General features: G+C 38.7%; 1 protein-coding gene across 2 annotated transcripts in view; it reads left to right on the forward strand.

Annotated features, from left to right (window-relative positions):
* The first annotated feature begins 499 nt into the window (after window positions 1–499).
* LOC122672568 (BTB/POZ and MATH domain-containing protein 4) overlaps window positions 500–21911 on the forward strand; it is a 37463-nt gene continuing 16051 nt past the window's right edge. Inside the window, exons 1-3 of one of the 2 annotated variants that reach the window (XM_043870036.1) lie at window positions 500–1083; window positions 2359–2704; window positions 2833–3112. In XM_043870036.1, the coding sequence (XP_043725971.1) occupies window positions 689–1083; window positions 2359–2704; window positions 2833–3112 (1021 nt within the window). In that variant the 5' untranslated portion in view covers window positions 500–688. The remainder of the gene's footprint in view (window positions 1084–2358; window positions 2705–2832; window positions 3113–21911) is intronic. The other variant, XM_043870030.1, reaches the window with a different exon arrangement.

Here is a 21911-nt window from a genome sequence, read left to right on the forward strand (position 1 = left end):
GATTTAAATCTTTGCTCCGCTAGATTCAACAATAAAATCTAAAAATCTAGGTTTTTGTAACTATTCTCTACTGCACGGGGATGATTCGAGAAGACTAGGACCGTTGAAGTCTGAAGAGAACGTCTCTCTTTCAGACATTCTTGTGGGTGGGTATATAGAAGCAATGCTGGCACACTGATACTACTAAATACTATGGTGATATGGTCCTACACCTTTCAACATTTACCTCTCTTTCAGACAATTCGCTCGTTTTAAAAATTAGAACCCAACAGCTTCCGTTTCCTATTTCCGTTCTCATGTGCATTGGGAATATCAGGTGTGAAAGCGGAAACTATTTCTCTTTCCTCTTCCCATAATCGAAACCTCTGAATTTATATACAGAGACAATAAAGAACGAAACGGAGGATCAGAAGTGTAAATCTTTTCACCGGAGGCATAGGAAGCATAGGAAATCGATTCAAAGTCTCATCTCGGTCGCGCAATTTTCTCCTGGCGAATTCTCTTGTTTCGGTTTCCATCGATATTCTTTCCTGATTCATCAAGGCGATCTTAATTCCACCAGTTGGCTGAAGCTTCGACGAGTTCATTTTGTGCATAAATCAATTCGACGGTCGGCTTCGTCGACTTAGGGTTTCTTTTTGAGATGCTTCGGTATCTTCCATGAAATTAACGGTTATAGTGTTCAAAGATGCTGGAGGGTGCGACTTTGGATAACATCGTTTCGATATCTCCGACGAGTTCTCGGTCTGTGACCGAGACCGTTAATGGTTCCCATAAGTTTGTGATTCAAGGCTACTCCCTTGCGAAAGGGATGGGAATCGGCAAGCACATTGCGAGCGATAATTTCAGCGTCGGAGGATATCAGTGGGCGATTTATTTTTATCCTGATGGGAAGAACCCTGAGGATAATTCGACCTATGTTTCTGTTTTCATTGCACTGGCGAGTGAGGGTACGGACGTCCGAGCACTCTTTGAGCTTACGCTTGTTGATCAGAGCGGGAAGGGAAAGCATAAGGTTCATAGCCACTTTGATCGGTCTTTGGAGAGCGGTCCGTATACCTTGAAGTATCGAGGGAGTATGTGGTGAGCTTCATCAATCACCCATTTCCCCCCTCCCGTGTTGGAAACTGAATTTCAGAAAATTTAGGTCTTTTGTTATTTCGTGGTGAAGTTGTGTCTTGGTTTTGTTTCTTGCGCTGCTTCATTGTTGGGGTTCTTCTAGTATAATTTATTAGTTATTTCTTATCTGGCACAAGTTTGAGGTCGTTCAGGACGATTCTTGCGCTGCTTCACTTTCTGGGGTGGGTTTTTCATTTTCTACTCAAACATAAATGTTTCTTTTTTCAATTTCTCAATCGTACTGATCCTAGAACATGTATCTTTTTCCTGGTCTTAATCAAAAGGTAATATACGCACCAACAAGGGAGGGGAAATACCAATTGGCAAGAACATCACCAACATGTGACGTTTCCAACCCTGACTTTAGGGGCTTTGGAACACTACAAACTTTGTAACACATTTGGTGCTATTTGTATCTCAAGCTCTTCTTAACATAGAGACAATTGGAAACATCCTATTTCTAGGATAGTTACAGTTCCTTTCTAAATTGGGTTTCCACCAAGTGATCACGGGTTTGAGTCTGGAAACAGCCTCTTTGTGAAAACAGGGGTAAGGCTGCATACATTATAACCCATGCATTGGGTACGCCCTTTATAAAGTTTTGAATTGTCCATGGATATGGGATCATATCCTTTTTTAGGATTTGTTGTCTTTGGAGAAAATTCTCAGCATCTCTTTGTTAAATTATGTTTTCTATATGCACATGCTTTCACTGTAGTATTGGAATGTAATGGTCATTTACTTATTTGATGTGCTAAATATTGTTACGACTTCAGGACAAGGTTAAAACTAAAGCACTGTCGAATTGCATCTCTTACATTGTATTTTGTCGATTTGCTGAGAAACAGAAAATTGACCACTCTATATACATGCACACACAAGGAAGAGTGAGAATATGTTTCTTGGTAATTCTTTCCCAATGCGAGTCTTTTCAGTGTTTTCCTTTATTGGCTTTTGCCTTCGATTTTTTTTTTCTTGTATAGTGGCCCGTGGGTTCTTACCATTCTTTATCCCTTTCAATTAAATTCGTTGCTTATAATAATAAAAATGCTACTACTACCATCACTATTAGAAGTAATTATTATTATTATTCTATTTGTCACTATTATTATCTTCTGAAATTCTTTTGAACTGCAGTTCATGTTAAAATATTCTTCTATTTTCTCCTTCTGAAGAAATATGTCTTGACTTCATGTTTTCACTTACTAGAAGGTTAATCTGTTCATATTTGTCATTTAGGGGTTACAAGCGCTTTTTCAGAAGAGCTATGCTTGAAACATCAGATTTCCTCAAGGATGATTGTTTGAAAATTAATTGCACTGTTGGTGTTGTGGTTTCGGCAATAGATTGTTCAAGTTCGCATCCAATACATGTCCCTAATTCTGATATTGGAGAACATTTTGGTACGCTGCTGGAGAATCAGGAAGGCTCAGATGTGATTTTTGATGTAGCTGGCGAAAAATTTCATGCTCATAAGTTGGTGTTGGCTGCTAGATCCCCTATATTCCGAGCTCAATTTTATGATGGGTTAGAGGAAGACAAGCATGAAATTTTCATTACGGATATTGAACCTAAGGTCTTTAAGGTGAATAATTCCACTATCCTGTGCTTGAGGTTCGATTACAAATATTCAGGTTTACTTTGGTTGGATGCCTATTTTCCTTGTTATTTTTGTTCCTTTTGTCTGAACCTATCCTTCCTATGTATTGGCAGGCTATGCTACATTTCATCTACATGGATAGTCTAATAGAAGATGAGGAGTTGGTCTCACCAAGTTCATCTTGTGTAACTTGTGTGTCTGAAACACTACCTGCAAAGTTGTTAGCTGCAGCTGACAAGTATGATTTGACAAGACTTAGACTGATATGTGAGTCGTATTTGTGCAAGGATATCTCTGTGAACTCTGTTGCCAACACTCTTGCTTTGGCTGACTGTTGTCATGCCATGGAACTAAAAGCTGTGTGTCTGAAATTTGCTGCTGAAAATCTTGGAGGTATGCTTTTAATCCCCTGGTTAGAAATTCTTCTTTTTCCTAACAATGTCATTATTACTTGCAGTCTGTATAGGGCACTGCTTTCTTTCTATTTATTTGTCTCTCTCTGTCTCTCTCACACATGCACACTCATGTACGTGAGCACACACATACACATATATGTTCCAACTATGTGATCTTTATCATTGAGCTAGCATTTTGGAACCCTTGTTTCTCCCCATCGAGAAGATGTTCTTGTTCTATTAGTTTTACAATCTGTTATTAAACTAACAAATTTTATTTTTAAATGGACTAAACTCTGATGTTGGATAATTTTTATACTTGCCCTTGTGGGTTATTGGCCCAAATAAAACATACCTTGCCCTATCAACTGTAGATATCCTCATGAACTTGGCATTTATCACACCCTTTATGATTTGGGTTGGTCGTAAGGTATTAAAGGGGTTTTTTTTAGTACAAATGGAATATCTTTGAGAGAAAGGTAAAGTTAAAATAGGATTTCAAATTTAGATGAGAAAAAACAGGGTCCAAAAAAAATTTGAGATTCTGGTTAAGCACTCTTAGTATTAGGTGGATGACAACAAGGAAATAAGAAGGAACTAGAATTTATAATAAGGATAAAAAATACCATCACGTGCTATAATTTGAAAAAGAACTTACCTGGAATTTGTGTTGGGGATTTGTCCTGTCAAGCTGATTTGAAGAATTTTGAGGTCAGTTTTCTTTCTATGGTGACATCTAATTTTTAAAATAAATTAGAGAGTGAGAATTCTAATATTAATCCATTGCTGGCTCAGATTGAGATGGCACTGAGACCAGGCCGTGCAATTATTCCCTATCATCACCCTGCTGCAGTGGACAGGAAACCTGAATTCCCCTCCGCCCTAATTGGCCACTTGATGCAGATTCATCACCAAATAGGGCTTGTTTCATTGGGAATAAGTCTAGGGTTGGGTTACATTCATGTTGGGCCTTTGATCCCATGGGTTTCTAATGTAATAGGCCACTTTTATGGGCCTAAAATATGGGTATATAGGTTGCATATGGGATTAGCCCAATACTTAGTTTATTTTTATGTTTTTTAATTGAGCCGGTTCAAATTGGTTGCATCCAATTGGTTCAATTTAAGTGATCATGTGACTTGGTTAAGTGGTTATGTGATGTAAGTTGGGCTGGATTAGGACCCTATAAGTCCAGTTATGTTTTGAGTCTATTTTCTTTAGTATTCTAGTTTCTTAGTCAGTTTAAGTTACCTAATAGGTTAGGGATAGGGTTAGACCATTCCTTTTTAGTGTCTAAGTCTATTTTTGAGTCTTCTAAATAAGTTTGTAAGGGAGGCCAGCATTAGATACGAATTTGATTAACAAAAATTAGCTTTATGCTTGCTGCCATTGCTGCTGCTCTTTGTGAGTGTATATCCTTGTGGATCTCAAGGTGGATAGGGTGGGTGGACTCCTGCGACTCCTTGCATCGTGAAGATCGTGAGGTTTCTTCAAGTTATCAAGCTGCTGCCATTGTTCTCTGCAATCCTGTAAGTTTGAACCTGCTATTTGTTTTTAAACCTTCTTCTACCAGCCTTTATCTCCCCTTAGACCTAATCCACATTCCCCTCCATCCATCAAGTCCTAATCTCCATTAAACCTGCAACTCCTACCTCAACTAGGACTCCCTCATAACTCCAGATTTAGCCATCAATTTCGAACCCTACTTCCAGCCTATATTCCCCAAACATCTCCCTACAATCGACCCTAAACCTAGCCCTATAGTATCCACTCTAACCCCTCCATCCCCTCACTCCATTAAACCCTAAAACCTGCAACCCAATTCTGCCCAATTGCAGAATTTTAAAACCCCTCCAAACCCTAACATCTTTATATCATTAAGACCTCCTAAACCTGCATATTAAAACCCTATAAACCCCATTATCATTACTCAACCCTAACCCTAAATTTTGCCCTAATTAGCCAAATCTGTCCCATTCGGCCAACCCTATTCCCCTGGTTCCTAGTGGGACTTGTCCTACTTAGGACTACATTACCACTGTAGGGGGATCATGAAATGCCACATCTGGCCCTTCCTGACGGTATTACAGCTGCTGCACCAAGTTCACTGGTAGTTGAAACTTAAGCAAGAAGATCTTGGAATTTCAGTTGGCCATGTGGGTCATCTGCCTGTGACAAGCAAACTAGGATTTTGAATGAAACACATATGATTCGACGATACTTCTATGACTCTCAGTAGACTGCGACCCTACAGACATTTCGGAAAAAGCTGTTCCAAGTGGATCTGATAGGAAGTTGGATAAAGTGGCTGAGGAGCATGAAGAATCGAACTAGAGGACATTACTGCTGAATAACTAGAATGTGTTTTTTCTTTTAGAGTGATTAGTTTGCTAAAGTTTCCCTCAAAGATATTGAATTTAGATATAGAGGGGAAAAGACTATCATTGACTTAGTGGGGCCATTTCCATGCCAGCATCGTCGACATCGGTGGTTGAGATAAGGAGGTTCTCCCAAAGCTTGATGCCATTGAGTGGTTAATTGACTAATGCCTAAGGGAAGAGGTAAAAGGCATGGCTTTAGGGAAGGCCCTCCAAAAATGGAGGAGAGAGATAATGTTCAAGAAGTTTGAGTTGGATGGGCGGTGGTGGTGGTGTTGGAGGATAGTGGATGTTAGTAGGTTACCTCCATATTTGATGCTGTTAGGGTTTATTCAGTTATTGGAGGTTTGCTCATTGCTATTGTACTCTGGTTTTTGTCTAGAACTCTATTGTGTTTTATTTTTGACCTTTCTAGTTGTTGTGCCATCGGTATTGTCCAATGCTGCTTGTGCTTTTGGTGCATGTGCCTTTTGGCATTACTAGTTCTCTTTGTTTTAACCATATCTTTTTTCTTTTTGATAATAATAAAATGGAAAGTAATGGAATGTTGACAGATATAGTTAATTAGTTAATGATGTCTACCTAGCCTAGCTAAGCAGTGACAAGATCTTGCTTTAACATTTTCATTAGAATTAATGCTAAAACAGTCAATTGCATTTCAGTAGTATTTCTGTAAATGCAGCAACTATGAAGGGAAAATGATCATAATTTAGAAGTCTTAACTTTTTTTATTTTTTTTATTGTTAGAAAGGTCATACATCAAAGTTGTCCTGTTTACCATGATGCTCTCTAAGAGCATGTGGAAGAAGTCTTAAATGTCTTGCGTTCTGTTGGATGACCAGGCAAGCACCAGACCCTGCCTTTGCAATAAAAGGGATGCAAGCTTCATACCCCTTTTGCAGGCTGTTAGAATGTCTTGCCATCCCTAATATGGTCTCCAAACAATCGGCTTATTTTGTTACTGTCCATATATTTAGGTTCATGTGATCTCTCTCTCTCTCTCATGCATGCATACTCATCTGGTTTACATTCGAGCTCTCTGTGAAGCATATTTGGGCTCTGGTGCAAATGGTTGTTTGCTCTGCCAACTTCCTTATTGTCTTTAATTGGGGGATATTTTCAAAAGCAGGTTCCAATTTGTGAAATTCAATGAAATTCCTCCATATTTGGGATGTGTAGCGTAGAGGGGTGGGTAATTGATATAATCCTTAATATCTGTAAAAGAATGACAATCTATTGTCTGAATTTTTAAAAATATTGAATAATCAAAATATAACTGATATTTTCCTAGAAATTTCATGTAAATCAGTTCATGTCAGGCAAGCCTTAGGGTACAAAAGCATTGCCATTGCTGGTACCTACTTTCCTAATGTCCTTCCTCACGCAAACAATGCTTGAAGGTGGAAGTGCGACTTGTGAGGAAGAGGAAGTTAGTGAAGATGATAACTAGGCCTTGTAACATGATGTCCTAGTTTTATGTTTCTGTCCCCCCCGCCCCCTACTTGCAACGAATTTCAATTTTTTCATGACATTTTTTTCTGTAGTCTTCAGGAACCTGAGGGCAAGATATGCATCAGAACAGTAATTCTGAACGTTACTGAAAAGTTTGAACTTGTGTAATGTGTTTTTTTTTCGGTTAAAAGTTTCTTCAAATGTGGAGTTATTTGCTGTTAATATCATTCTCGTTTACTAGATTTAAGGAGGGGTGGTTACCTAGTGAGAATTGTGGAAGTATGCTTTAGAAGTAAAGGTTTTGAGATAAGCCTGGCAAAAAAATGAATAGATGAAATGAAATTTAGGTAATCTAGAGCTAGAAATGAGGGCATTGTTTTGGGATTGATGATCAAGAGATAAATAGAGTGATATCATCAATAGGGAGATACTGAGTAACATGTTGAATAATAGAATTTGAGCAGGCCTTTCGAAGTGGGTAGGAGGTTTTGGGGTGTCGTGTCAACTACACTCTCTGTTTGAACTAAAAAGTAAAATTTTGTGAAATGCATACCAAAAATGCTGTCTAAAGCTTCACTTGGGTAGTATAAGAGGAACATGTTCATCAAATGACTGTAGTCAAGGGAATGTTGAGATGGATGAGTGGTTGGACCAGGACTGATAGAAGTAGAAAGATCTGCATTCAGTAGAACTTTGGGTTGGGGAGCACAGAGGAGCAATAGTTGACAATATTAGGGAAAGCTCGTTGAGATGGTTCAACAGTTCGCAAGGCCAGTAAGTTACTAGCAAGGAGTGACACATTGATGCAGTAGGCACTAGAGTGGTTGGACTAATACGACCGGGTTTGAAAACCTAAGCCCAAATGTAACCAGGCCAACCTGGGTTTTTGGATCAGCAATAGTTAGTAGGATTATTTGGTTTTATTTTGTAATAATCTATATTCTTTTATCCTTCTATGTTTTCGTTTGAGTAGTATTCAATTCCAATTGAGTCTTAGTATTAGATTTGGAGACTGGTTTCTTTTCTTATTTATGCAAGCATGTACCCATTGTTGGACAGATTGGAATAGTGAATGAAATTGGGATTTGTAGCACGGTTGTGAATAGAGACCAGGTTGGTATTGAACTTCTTTCCCTTCTTTGAATCCTCTTTGATTCCTTTCATCTTAGTTAACCTTTCCACCCGTAACCTCCTCCTTTTCCCTACTCTCTTTTTCCTATTTTAGTTCTCAAACTCCATTTACCTTACTTTGTTTTGGGGCGGTTCCAACAGTCCCACAGATTTTATTCGAACTCCCCCAATATTACTCTGTTTGTCCCAAGATTTTGGGTGAAAGAAAACCCCCTTACGGGTGACTAAAACCTTAGAATCCCTCCCATTAAAAGCTTCCCTGTTGTGAGATTTCAAACGACAATCAGACCTGGTCTGAAACCTACCGTTGAATTTAATCTTGGGTCGACATTCTTCCATTAATGATTCTTCCCGGCTGCTAGTGATTGTGTTTGGGACGCCCAAGGGAGAATCACTCCCTGAAAGTAGAGGTCGATTGACTTTCAAACAAGAGAGTTCGATCACCTTGAAGTCTGCTGCCTTTCTGCCTCTGGTTTGTGTTTAGAGGTTGAAGACGATATTCACTTTCCATTAATACCCACCTTTATCCCTAGCTCCTTCTTGTCCTTTAATTATATTTAATTCCTAGTTTATCCCTATTCAATAATTACTATTTCTGTTTGGGTACTTGGCCCTTTATTTACCAAGTGACTTAGTGACCCCTTGAAGAATCTGGTTGATTACATTATTGCAACTCCCCCTTATAAGCCTATAAATATATACTGTTTTGCCACTACATTCTTAAATTGACTTTTCTATTATTCTATTGGGCCCATAGAGAACCCAAACATGGTTTCCCCAACCCGGGATTGCATTAGACGTTTAGTGTGATTTAAAGTTGATGGAGGTTTGCTATTCCTCACCTGGTTTTTTTCTATTCTTTCTGAAGGGGTTCTCTGAGAACTACTCTGAAAGAGGGCTTCATCAGGGATGGATCCCATTTCCCCTTATTTGTTCCTTTTGGTGGCTGAGGCATTGAGCAATATCAATATTGACTAAGGCAATAGAGTCTGATTACTTGAGAGGTTTTCAGCTCCCAAAATCAGACCTGCCTATATCCTGTATATGCTTGGGGACGATATCATTGTATCTTCTGTTGCCACTAAAAGTCAGATTGCGCTTTTACATGTTTTAAAGCTGTTTCTGATCTGCAAGTTTACTTGTGCAGGAGTTACATTATGAGAGTAGGTGAGGTTCCAAATGTGAATCACTTATCCCTTAGTATAGAGGTGAGCTCACTTATCCCTCAAGTCTTTATTTTAGAGTGGAATCTCTTCCCTTGGTTTATTTGGGTTCCCCTTGCTGACTGTCATAGAGAGGATGGGAGGAAAAAAATTATTTCTTGGTTGAATTTTTTGCGCAGGCAAGGGTCAGCTCGTGCTAATATTCCTATAGACTTACTGTTACTTTCATTATTGGCAGTAGCTTTGAACAGATTCAGGTGTTTTTTGAGGGGATGGTCAGGATGGCAAATAAACATGGACTGGGAAGAGGTCTGTGTGGTGAGGACAAATGGGAGGTGTGGAATTTAGAAAGTAATTACTTTAACTGTGCCTTGGTTTCTATTCCTTTGGAGGTTCAGTGAAGAACCTAGTAGTCTATGGAGAAGAATTATTGCATGTCAAATAATTGGGACTGAATAGAAGTTAGACAGGGTGATGGGGTAGGCTAATGGAAGACATTTGAGGCAGTTAACAACTCCTTAAACTGCTAATTGGGGTATCTATAGGTGATGGCTCAAAAACTTATTTTTTGATACCATGTTATCTGTGCTTTGTTGATGGAGAAATAGTAAATTTTCTTTCATGCATTCTAGATTCTAGGTGATGATATGGGTCCTCTTGCAGTCTTGCTGTCCACCTTTGTTCTGCTCTGTGGCCCCAATGATATTTAGGATTGAGGAGTACATCTGAAGTTGGAAGTTATACTTGCCTGGCAGGTCAGGCATAAGCATAGAGATTCATCCTTAAAAGGAGTTATCTTTTTTTAGCAAAGAGAGAAACTCTAGGATCTTCACAAGTATCCTTCAGCAAGTTTATGGTGATAACTGATTTGGTCATTGTTAGTGGCTCTCTGTGGGTCAGCTTGGTTTGAGTCTTGCAAGGGAATCATAGTTGATGACATATTGATTATGAAGGTCTGTAATGCAGTACTAGGTTCGAATTGTCAAACTAGGAACCAAATCAGGATCTTTTATCAAAAGGTTAATCAGTTTTAGGGTAAAACCAGGAGAACAATTGGGCGAGAAATCGTATGAGGAACCCAAGAGAACAATGGGAACCCAAATATATTAGGTTAGGGATGGGAGTAATAAACCATAGATTTTGTTAGCAGAGGAATTACTGCCAACCTCAACCATAGAGTCAATTTCATCATCAGTCCACTCATCCAATGTCACAGACAAAACCTTTGAAATATGTGTTCCAATAGTTGATGAAGAGAACCTTGAGATCAGATTGCTCGACTGTAGAACAGTAATGAAGATGCAAAGAGAACCAAAACAAACCACCCGGGCTTCCCACTGCAAGGTGTTGATCGGATGAAACACCGACCCCACTAGCCTTGATAAAAAAACACAAGACAAAAATCTTTGATGGAGAAGAAGAGCAGCACAAAGCTTTTTATTAATTTCAAAATTCGTGTTCAATACTTGCCCCCTTACAACCTTATATAAAAGTCTCAAAAAATAGACTTCAAGGCCTAACCCAATCAACAATTTTAATCTGGCCCAACTAAACATTTAAAAGAATAACTACTAAAGTCACTTAAATTGAACCAGTGGTTGAACCTGTTCAATTTAAGTACAAAATCACCAAAATAAATTTAAATATGGAACTAAAACATCTAATCCCGTATGCAATCCTATTACCCATGCTTTAGGTCCATAAAGTGACCTATGATATTGAAAACCCATGGGATCAAAGGCCTAACATGTATATAACCCAACCCTAGACTTATTCCTAATAAAACAAGCTTGGATGAATCGGCATCAGTCTGCTATGATACCTCTTTGCTCCTGATTAGGGCCCTTAAGCTGTGTCTTCAGGATTGGTCCCCTTCCTTGTAGATCATATTAAATTGATAATTTTATATAGTTCATATACCCTTGGTTGGCATTGTTTATTGCCAAGTACCTCACAAAACTGAGCAAGATTAGGCACTTTGCCGTTCTATCATCCATGCCTTAAGATTGGCATGCCATGACAAGACTATTGCGATATTTAAAGGGAACGATAGACTATGGTCTTTACTATAGCGGAACACCAGCCGTGTTAGAGGGCTATTGTGATGCTAACTGGATTTCGGATACCAAATAAACGTTAACAATTAGTGGATATGTATTCACACTAGGAGGTGGAGCAATTTCGTGGGAATCGGTAAAACAATCCTGTAGGACAGGATCCACCATGGAAGCTGAGTTTATAGCTTTGGAAAAGGCGGGAACTGGGGGAATTGAAGCAAAGTGGCTCAGAACTTTGATGGCAGATATTCTATTGTGGCCAAAACCGTTGCCTTCGATATCACTTCATTGTGATAATCAAGCGGCAATAGCTAAAGCTAAGAATAAAATGCATAATGGAAAGAAGTGCCACATCTGCCTAAGACATAATTTTATACGACAGTATATTAATGAAGGAACAATAACTATTGATTTTGTGAAATCTGAAAATAATTTAGCTGATGTTTTCACAAAACCGTTGCCTACAAAAATAATTCATGATTCATCTAAGGGAATGAGCTTAAGGCTTGTGACATAGGTCATGTGATGGACACCCAACCTATGTGAAGAGGTGCATTCCTGAATTAGGTTCAAAGGGTACAAACAAAGTCACTAGATGATCTGGTTAGTACTATTATATATTAGCTCATTCTAGGTAGATAGGAAAAGTAGTACCACCACAAAGAAAGGAGGATGAGTTTTATAGACTCTTAATCAAGTCGGATCTCATGTAATGTGGGGGTGTGTTAACTATGGTGCACACTATGGACTGACCTAAATAGATGTAGGAGGTGAGGCCGCCTACCGATGAGAATTTTATAGGCGAATTCTCTAAACATCTATGAGACCAAGATAGGGGACAAGGCGAGTTAAAAAATGTCTATCTTCATAAAAGGGATATCACAAACGGTCGATTAGTAGGATGTGGTTAGTGAACTAGTCGGCTACACCGATGAGGAAAGGTTCCAGAAGTTTGACTTCACCCGTACTCTGTAGCGTAGTTCATCAAATCTAGTGTAGGTTCAAGTCCTGAAGACACCTACAACGATTTGTCCTACTATGTCTAATATACTTATCACTCGTTATGTATCACTATTTTGAAACTTGTGGGGGAATTATTGTATTATTATTTTATAAAAGCATTTTTTGGGTCAATGTACTATTTCAAAAAAGTACTTTTAGAGTCATGTGGTACAAAGTTTCAAAATATATGTCTTTTGTTATTCCCTCCTTTTTACTTCCCTCCATTTTTAGTTTGAATTTGTTGTGTTCTCTTGTGTGCAAGAGGCAATATTGAGCTCAAGAATAGTCCCACATTGGTTGTGGGAGAGTAACTTGAGGGGTATATATATATATATATGGTTGGTTCCTTAAGGTGTGAGCCCTTTGGAGAGGTAGTCACCCTACTCTTTAGTGTGTGGGGGGTCTGTGGGGTGCTTTTGAATCGCGCGTGCCGTGCCGGGCCGGGGCCGAGGTCGGTGTGTGGGTGTGGGCAAAATCTTATTTTTTAGATAATATAAGTTTTGCACTTTTGAGTTCTAATCTTTATTTTAAAACTCGGTTTGGTTCACCCATGGTTCATCTATACAGTTGAACCATACTTACCTATTCGTACACATATACGAATAGATACACCCCCTCTCTGTATGTGAAGGATACACGTACTGTCTCACTTGTATCCATACGGATATGTCCCTTCATGAAAAGGTACTCCAGCATTATATATACAACTTGTCATGCCTGCCATTTTATATACACAACAGAATTTGTTTCCTGTCTCTGCAACTGTTCATTCCAGAGACAGTATAACCTTATTGTATCTTCTATAAACAGAGGGCTAGTATAGCCGTTTGGTATCCATAGTACTCGTATCAGGTTTTGCAACCTTATACGTTTAGGAGTTGTTTCATCTTGGAGGGCTAGGTGCAAGGTCAACCCCGTTGCAGAAGTGGGGGCATCTAAAACCTTAAGGAGAGTATCTGTCAGATACGACTCAACTCATCCTGTTCATGACTGTTCCTGTTCGTGCTGTAGAAGTTCTCCTCTCTGGTTCGTGTCTCGGTACTAATAACAGGTATTTTACTTATTACTGTGTTACAGTTTAGTCTTACAGTATATGCCTTGTATAACAATCTTAAGGTTTTAGATTTTATTTGGCTTTTTTCTTGTGTAAGACTATGGTTGAGAATAATACTGTGGACCCTCCACCTACTGCCGTTGCTGCCCAAAATACTGCTGCTGTCATACAACCAAGTATGGAAAAACTGAGAATTGTCTCAGAGTTTGATAAGATAGCACAGTTCACCGGGCAGAATTTTAAACGGTGGAAGTAGATGATGCTATTTGCATTGATGCAAATAGGGGTGGCGTTTGCCTTGACTGATCCCAAGCCTCCGGAAACTGAGGATATTGATCTTGATATGAAGAGGGTTGCTTGGATCGAAGTAGACTTTCAATGCAAAAACAGGATTCTGAATGCTCTGTCAAATGAACTGTACAATGTTTACAATTCATTTGATCATGCCTACATGATTTGGAATGCTCTTGTCAACAAATATACTCTTGAGGATGCTGGTTTAAAGAAGTATGTGGTGTCAAATTTCCTGAATTTCGAGATGACTGAAGGTGAAACCATTTCTTCTCAAGTAGACAAATTCCAAGTTATGGTTGGGAATTTGGTTAAAGAGAACATGATCTTACCGGATCTATTTGTCACAAGTTCTTTGATTGATAAACTACCTGACTCTTGGAAAGATTTCAAAACTACTATGAAACCCAAGAGGAAGGACTGGTCTTTTGATCAGGTGGTAGTTCGAATCAAAATAGAGGAACGTAACCGTATCAAAGACAGAGGTGACAAGCCTATTGGATATATTAAATCCAATGCTAATCTGGTGGAAACAGAGAAGAAACCAAATCTCAAGAGGAAAGGCAATCATGTTCAGAAGAATACAAACTCCAAGAGGAAGAAAGGAAATTGCTTCATATGCGGCAAGCCGGGTCACTTCAAGAAAGACTGCAGGAATAAGAAGAAGGTTTTGCCAGATAAGGCAAAAGTCAATCTTGTTGAAGAGGAAATCTTTACAGCAATGATAACTGAAGTGTTTTTGGTTGAAAAACCAAATGACTGGATAATTGACACAGGTGCTATAAGGCACATCTGTGGGGACCGAAACTCTTTTATGAGTTATTCTATTTTAGATGATAAGGTCTATATGGGCAACTCTCAGTCATCCAAGGTTATCGGCAAAGGGAAGATTACATTGAAGCTCTCCTCAGGAAAGACACTTGTCTTGGACAATGTGCTGCATGTGCCAGAAATTAGACGCAATCCTATTTCAGGGCCACTTCTCAACAAAGCATGAATGAAGTTACTTTTTGAGTCTGACAAGCTTGTAGTTCTGAAAAATGATGTATTTGTGGGCAAGGAGTATTTAAGTGATGGTTTATTTGTACTAAGTATTTCTGATATAATAAAAGAAAAGCCAAGTGCTTCTTCTGCTTTCCTTATTGATTATTATGATTTATGGCATGTTAGATTAGGTCACTACAATGCATCTTACATTTCTTATATGTATAAGAAAGGCTTAATAGACAACCATATTAAGCAACCATTGACAAAGTGTCCCACATGTGTGGAGGCAAAATTCACTAAAAGACCACATAGGTCAATAGAACGGCAAAGTGGCCTTCTCGATTTGGTGCATAGTGATCTTTGTGACTATAAGTCACTTGAATCTAGAGGAGGCAAAAAATATGTTGTTACATTCATAGATGACCACTCTAGATTCATCATGATTTACCTTTTTAAGTCCAAGGATTAAGCAAGTAATGCTTTTATATCCTATAAGGCAGAGGTGGAAAATCAATTAGAGAGGAAAGCGAAAAGGTTTAGAACTGATAGAGGTACTGAATACTCTAATCTTGCTCAGTTTTGTGAGGAACATGGTATTATTCATGAGACCACCGCCCCTTATCAACCCGAGTCTAATGGGGTGGCAGAAAGGAAAAATCGAACATTGAAGGAAATGATGAATTCAATGCTCATATGCTCAGGGTTACCCCTAGACATGTGGGGGGATGCCATTTTATCGGCATGTTACTAAATAGAGTTCCGTACAAGAAAACAGGATTGTTGCCTTTTGAATTATGGTATGGAAGAAAAGCTATTATAAAGCATTTAAGGGTATGGGGTTGTCTAGCCAAAGTGGCTATACCAGAACCAAAGAACCTTGCACCTAGCCCTCCAAGATGAAACAACTCCTAAACGTATAGGTTGCAGAACCTGATACGAGTACTAAGGATACCAAACGGCTATACTAGCCTTCTGTTTATAGAAGATACAGTAAGGTTAAACTGTCTCTGGAATGAACAGTTGCAGAGATAGGAAACAAATTCTGTTGTGTATATAAAATGGCAGGCATGACAAGTTGTATATATAATGCTGGAGTACCCTTTCATGAAGGGACATATCCGTATGGATACAGGTGAGACAGTACGTGTATCCTTCACATACAGAGAGGGGGTGTATCTATTCGTATACGTATACATATACATATACGAATAGGTATGTATGGTTCAACCGTATAGATGAACCATGGGTGAACCAAACCGAGCTTTAAAATAAAGATTAAAACTCAAAAGTGCAAAACTTATATTATCTAAAAAATAAGATTTTGGCCACACCCCAACCTCGGCCTCGGCCACGGCCCGGCCCGGCTCGGCTGGTTCGGTGCACGCGCGATTCAAAAGCACCCCACGGACCCCCCACACACTAGAGAGTAGGGTGATTACCTCTCCAAAGGGCTCACATCTTAAGGAACCAACCATATATATATACCCCTCAAGTTACTCTCCCACAACCAATGTGGGACTATTCTTGAGCTCAATATTGCCTCTTGCACACAAGAGAACATAAAAAATTCAAACTAAAAATGGAGGGAAGTAAAAAGGAGGGAATAACAAAAGACACATATTTTGAAACTTTGTACCACATGACTCTAAAAGTACTTTTTTGAAATAGTACATTGACCCAAAAATTGCTTTTATAAAATAATAATACAACAATTCCCCCACAAGTTTTAAAATAGTGATACATAACGAGTGATAAGTATATTAGACATAGTAGGTCACATCGTTGCAGGTGTCTTCAGGACTTGAACCTACACTAGGTCTGATGAACTACGCTATAGAGTACGGGTGAAGTCAAACTTCTGGAACCTTTCCTCATCGGTGTAGCCGACTAGTTCACTAACCACATCCTACTAATCGACCGTTTGTGATATCTCTTTTATGCAGATAGACATTTTTTAACTGGCCTTGTCCCCTATCTTGGTCTCATAGATGTTTAGAGAATTCGCCTATAAAATTCTCATCGGTAGGTTGCCTCACCTCTTACATCTATTTAGGTTAGTCCATAGTGTGCACTACAGTTAACACACCCCACATTACATGAGATCTGACTTGATTAAGAGTCTATAAAACTCATCCTCCTTTCTTTGTGGTAGTACTATTTTTCCTATCTACCTAGAATGAGCTAATACATAGTAGTACTAACCAGATCATCTAGTGACTTTGTTTGTACCATTTGAACCTAATTCAGGAATGCACCTCTTCACATAGGTTGGGTGTCTATCGCATGACCTATGTCACAGGCCTTAAGCTCATTCCCTTAGATGAATCATGAATTATTTTTGTAGGCAACGGTTTTGTGAAAACATCAGCTAAATTATTTTCAGATTTCACAAAATCAATAGCTATTGTTCTTTCATTAATATACTGTCGTACAAAATTATGTCTTAGGCAGATGTGACGCTTCTTTCCATTGTACATTTTATTCTTAGCTTTAGCTATTGCCGCTTGATTATCATAATGAAGTGATATCGAAGGCAATGGTTTTGGCCACAATGGAATATCTTCCATCAAAGTTCTGAGCCACTCTGCTTCAGTTCCCGCCTTTTCCAAAGTTATAAACTCAGCTTCCATGGTGGATCCTGTTCCACAAGATTGCTTTATCGATTTCCACGAAATCGCTCCACCTCCTAATGTGAATACATATCCACTAGTTGCTAACGTTTCTTTGGTATCCGAAATCCAGTTAGCATCACAATTGCCTTCTAACACGGCTGGTTTTCCGCTATAGTGAAGACTATAGTCTATTGTTCCTTTTAAATATCGCAATAGTCTTGTCTTGTCATAGCATGCCAATGCTCTATACTTGGATTGTGAGTATATTGACTCAATTTTCCAACTGCTAAAGTGATATCTGGTCTGGTGCAGTTCATTAGATATGTAACTGAACCAATAATTTGTGAATATTTCTTTTGAAAGATAGGTCCCCCCAAATTCTTTTGTAAAAAACAATTATTGTCCAAAGGTGTTTTAACCGGTGATAAATCATAATAATCATACTTCTTTAGTGTGTTTTCGACATAATGGGATTGGGATAATATAATCTCCTTTTCTTTTCTGATGATCTTAGTTCCAAGAATTACAGCAGCCTCCCCCATGTCCTTTGTATCAAACTTAGACATTAAGAAACCTTTAGTTTGCTTTACAATGTCTAAACTTGTTCCCATTATCAACATGTCATCTACATAAAGTACGATGACCACTTCTTTACCTTTATAGAACTTGCTATACTAGCACCTATCAGCATCATTTATGAGAAAACCATTCGATACAAGTACCGAATCAAGTTTTTCATGCCACTGTTTTGGAGCTTGTTTTAGTCCATAAAGTGATCTAACCAACTTACACACCTTGTGTTCTTGTCCAGGCACAACATAACCTTCCGGTTGCTTGATGTATATTTCTTCTACCAAATTGCCATTTAGAAACGCTGTTTTCACGTCCATTTGGTGTATAACCAAATTATACATAGACGCAACAGCCATCATTACTCGTATAGTAGTTATTATTGCCACCGGAGCAAATGTGTTAAAGTAATCTATATTCTTCTAAAGCCTTTTACTACTAAACGGGCTTTAAACTTATCTAGTGATCCATCTGGTTTCAATTTCTTTCGAAATATCCACTTAGTGTCCAATACTTTGGAACCTTTAGGTAAGTCAACTAATATCCATGTGTGATTGGCTAGAATGGAATCTAGTTCACTTTTGATGGCCTCTTTCCAGAACACGGCATCTAAAGATGTGACCGTTTCTTTAGACGATAAAGGATCCTTGTTTAAAAGGTAGACAACCCAATCACCGTCCAAAAAAGTAGCTTTCTTTTGCCTTTTACTTTTTCGTAGTTGATTTGAATCACTAGGTATAGGCTCAATTTCCTTGGACACTTCTTGACCAAAAGATGATACACTACTATCAACCTTACTTTCTAGTAAGTTAGACTTAAGAGGAAATACATTCTCAAAGAATTCTGCATCCCTTGACTCAATAAAGTCATTTTCTTCAAACACATCATCTATGGTTTTAATAACCATAAATCGATATGCAGTACTGTGCGCTGCATATCCAACAAAAACACAATCACATGTCTTTGGTCTTAGTTTCCTTTTCTTTGGTTCTGGTATAGCCACTTTGGCTAGACAACCCCATACCCTTAAATGCTTTATAGTAGGTTTTCTTCCATACCATAATTCAAAGGGTAACAATCCCGTTTTCTTGTGCGGAACTCTATTTAAAATGTAACATGCTGATAAAATGGCACCCCCCCACATGTTTAGGGGTAACCCTGAGCTTATGAGCATTGAATTCATCATTTCCTTCAATGTTCGATTTTTCCTTTCTGCCACTCCATTAGACTCAGGTTGATAAGGGGCGGTGGTCTCATGAATAATACCATGTTCCTCACAAAACTGAGCAAGATTAGAGTATTCAGTACCTCTATCAGTTCTAAGCGTTTTCACTTTCCTCCCTAATTGATAAGGGGCGTTGGTTCACTTGCCTCTAACAGTCTATTGACCTATGTGGTCTCAAATCAGTCTTGTCATGGATGCCCCCACTCTTTTGTCCGGTAAAATGCTTTTATAAAATAATAATACAACAATTCCCCCACCAGTTTCAAAATAGTGATACATAACGAGTGATAAGTATATTAGACATAGTAGGACACATCGTTGCAGGTGTCTTCAGGACTTGAACCTACACTAGGTCTGATGAACTACGCTACAGAGTACGGGTGAAGTCAGACTTCTTGAACCTTTCTTCATCGGTGTAGCCGACTAGTTCACCAACCACATCCTACTAGTCGACCGTTTGTGATATCCCTATCGGTAGGAGACCTGTTTTTCTATATTTTATATTTTTATTTCTTTACTACTAGTTTAGTTCAGCCCAAGACTCCTTTAGAGCTGAGCTTATGATGTTACTTATGGATGTAGATTCGCTGAGGATTCGGTATCAAATTAATGGTAGGAGATTTCCATACAGTTAAGGGTGGATTACTAATTGCTGAGGTTTCACCGAGGATTGGGTATCAAATCATTGGGTCATGGAATTATTTAATCTTCTAAGAGCCAGTAATATTGACTCTACATTAACTATATTTGTTCTGTTGGAAACCTTGGTTATGCTATTCATTTATTGATTGATTTAATTCTCTGGAAATATTACCAAGGTAAGAAGCACACACAAGAAAACAAAAGCCTCCAAACACCAAAGGTCCAATGTGCAATCATGGAAGATGAATACAACCTTGGGGAGGATCTGCCACATGCTAGATCTATTGTCCAGAACTAAGTGCTTCTTTGGTAGATGACTAGGTTTAGCAACCCTATGGCAGATGAATTGGTAAAGGAGAGTCACATATAGGGCCTTAACCAATAATGTGTTCAGTCCCTTTATTATCTTCTTTATCATCTTCATATGTTGTATTCATCAAAGTTCAAAATTTTGGATTTTGGTTCCCCTGCTGAAACTGAAATGTTTTGCCAAAATGGATTCAGTGCTCAAAAAATGGAATTTTGCCCTAAAACTTCAGGGAGTACCATGATTACATATGTTCGAATCATTAGATTGGAAGGGGGGAAAGTGGTAGTTTAGCTTCAGACCTTAGGTTGCTTGTGTATGGTTAGCCTACTTTTATCCTTTTCCTTTTATAACCTATTCTACTTATAATCTAGGCATAGAGCACACAATCAAACCAATTGAAATAAGCATTTGGAAAGAAAAACCATAAGATTAGAAAGCATTTCACATTTATTGAAGTATGAAATTATTTGATGTTACAGGTCCACAATACATTGTTGAAAAGTGTCATCATAGACAATAAATACAGTACATTACAAGTTACAACCATAGAATTCAATATCACATACTATTACGAGGAGGGTCAAAACTCAAAATCACTAAGACTGCCTCGGGGAGATTGATGGAACCATGGCTCGAACTTGATGACAAATACCGGCCTTGTCATCCTTTGTCGGAAAGCTCTCAAAGTCCATACAGCAGCCAGCCCAATAGGTGGAAGAGTAAACATATGTAAGATAATCCAACATAAGATATAGATCACTAGGTCGTGAAGGTGCATATGTAGACCCACCGAAACTGTTTGGTGGAGCGGGGGCATATATGGATGGAGGGCCAAGTATGAGAAGCTCTTCACAAAAGATGACTCACTATGTGACTATCTGGTGCAAACCCGGGTTGAAATAACCCTTATTGGGTTGCTTGTTGCCTGTGGACCCAACCAAGGAAAGGAGCACTCAAATTCAAAGTTTGATGACAAAACTGTAAATCTAACTGAAGTTTATATTGGGGATGACAGAATTGTAAATAAAAAGGAGTTTATAATAGGATGGCAGTACTGTAATTTATGCATAATCTAAAAGGCTATTGGTTATAGAAACTAAGGGAGGACACAGATGGAATTTGATTTATAGATTTAGGACTAAACAACAACAACAACAACATCCAAGCCTTATCCCAAGTTAATGGGGTCGGCTACATGGATCCTATAAGAGAAAATAGGTAAAAAGAAGTAAAAAGGAGGGGGTGGGGGCAGACAACATCAACACAAATCTCTAGGGTATCGTCTTTTCATAACTATGTACCGCTTCTTAACTGCCCAACATGCTACGCTAGGTCTCGAATAGGGGTGAATACAAACAATGGCAACACACAACAAAGACCAACTAAATGGGGTCGACCGCATGGATCTTTGATTTCTAATGAGCTCTATTTGAGGCCATACTAGGAACAAAGCCTAAGCAAAGCATGTCTTTCCTCACCACTTGTCCTATGGTTATCTTTGGCCTTCCTCAAACCACCTCAAACGACTCTCTCTAAGTTTATCATGTATCAGAGCCACTCCCAACCCAGCTCTAATAAGATCATTCCTTACTTATGTGACACTTCTTCACAGCCCAGCATTCCGCCTTGTACATCATAGCTGGTCTAATACTCTAATGACAATCCTATAAAATTTTCCCTCAAGCTTTAAAGGGATACGTCGATCACACAGAACTTCGGTTGAACCTTTCCACTTCATCCACCCAATTTTAATCCTTTGAGCAACATCATCATCTATGTCACCCTCCTTGTTTACGATTGATCCCAGATATCTAAAGTGATCACTTTGCGAGATCTCCCTCTCATCAATAGTCACTCCCTCATTATCCACCCCAGAGCGGCTAAAGTTACACACCATATATTCAGTCTTAGTTCTACTTATCT

This window comes from Telopea speciosissima, chromosome 1 (genome assembly GCF_018873765.1).
Source record: "Telopea speciosissima isolate NSW1024214 ecotype Mountain lineage chromosome 1, Tspe_v1, whole genome shotgun sequence".
NCBI classification, from domain to species: domain Eukaryota; kingdom Viridiplantae; phylum Streptophyta; class Magnoliopsida; order Proteales; family Proteaceae; genus Telopea; species Telopea speciosissima.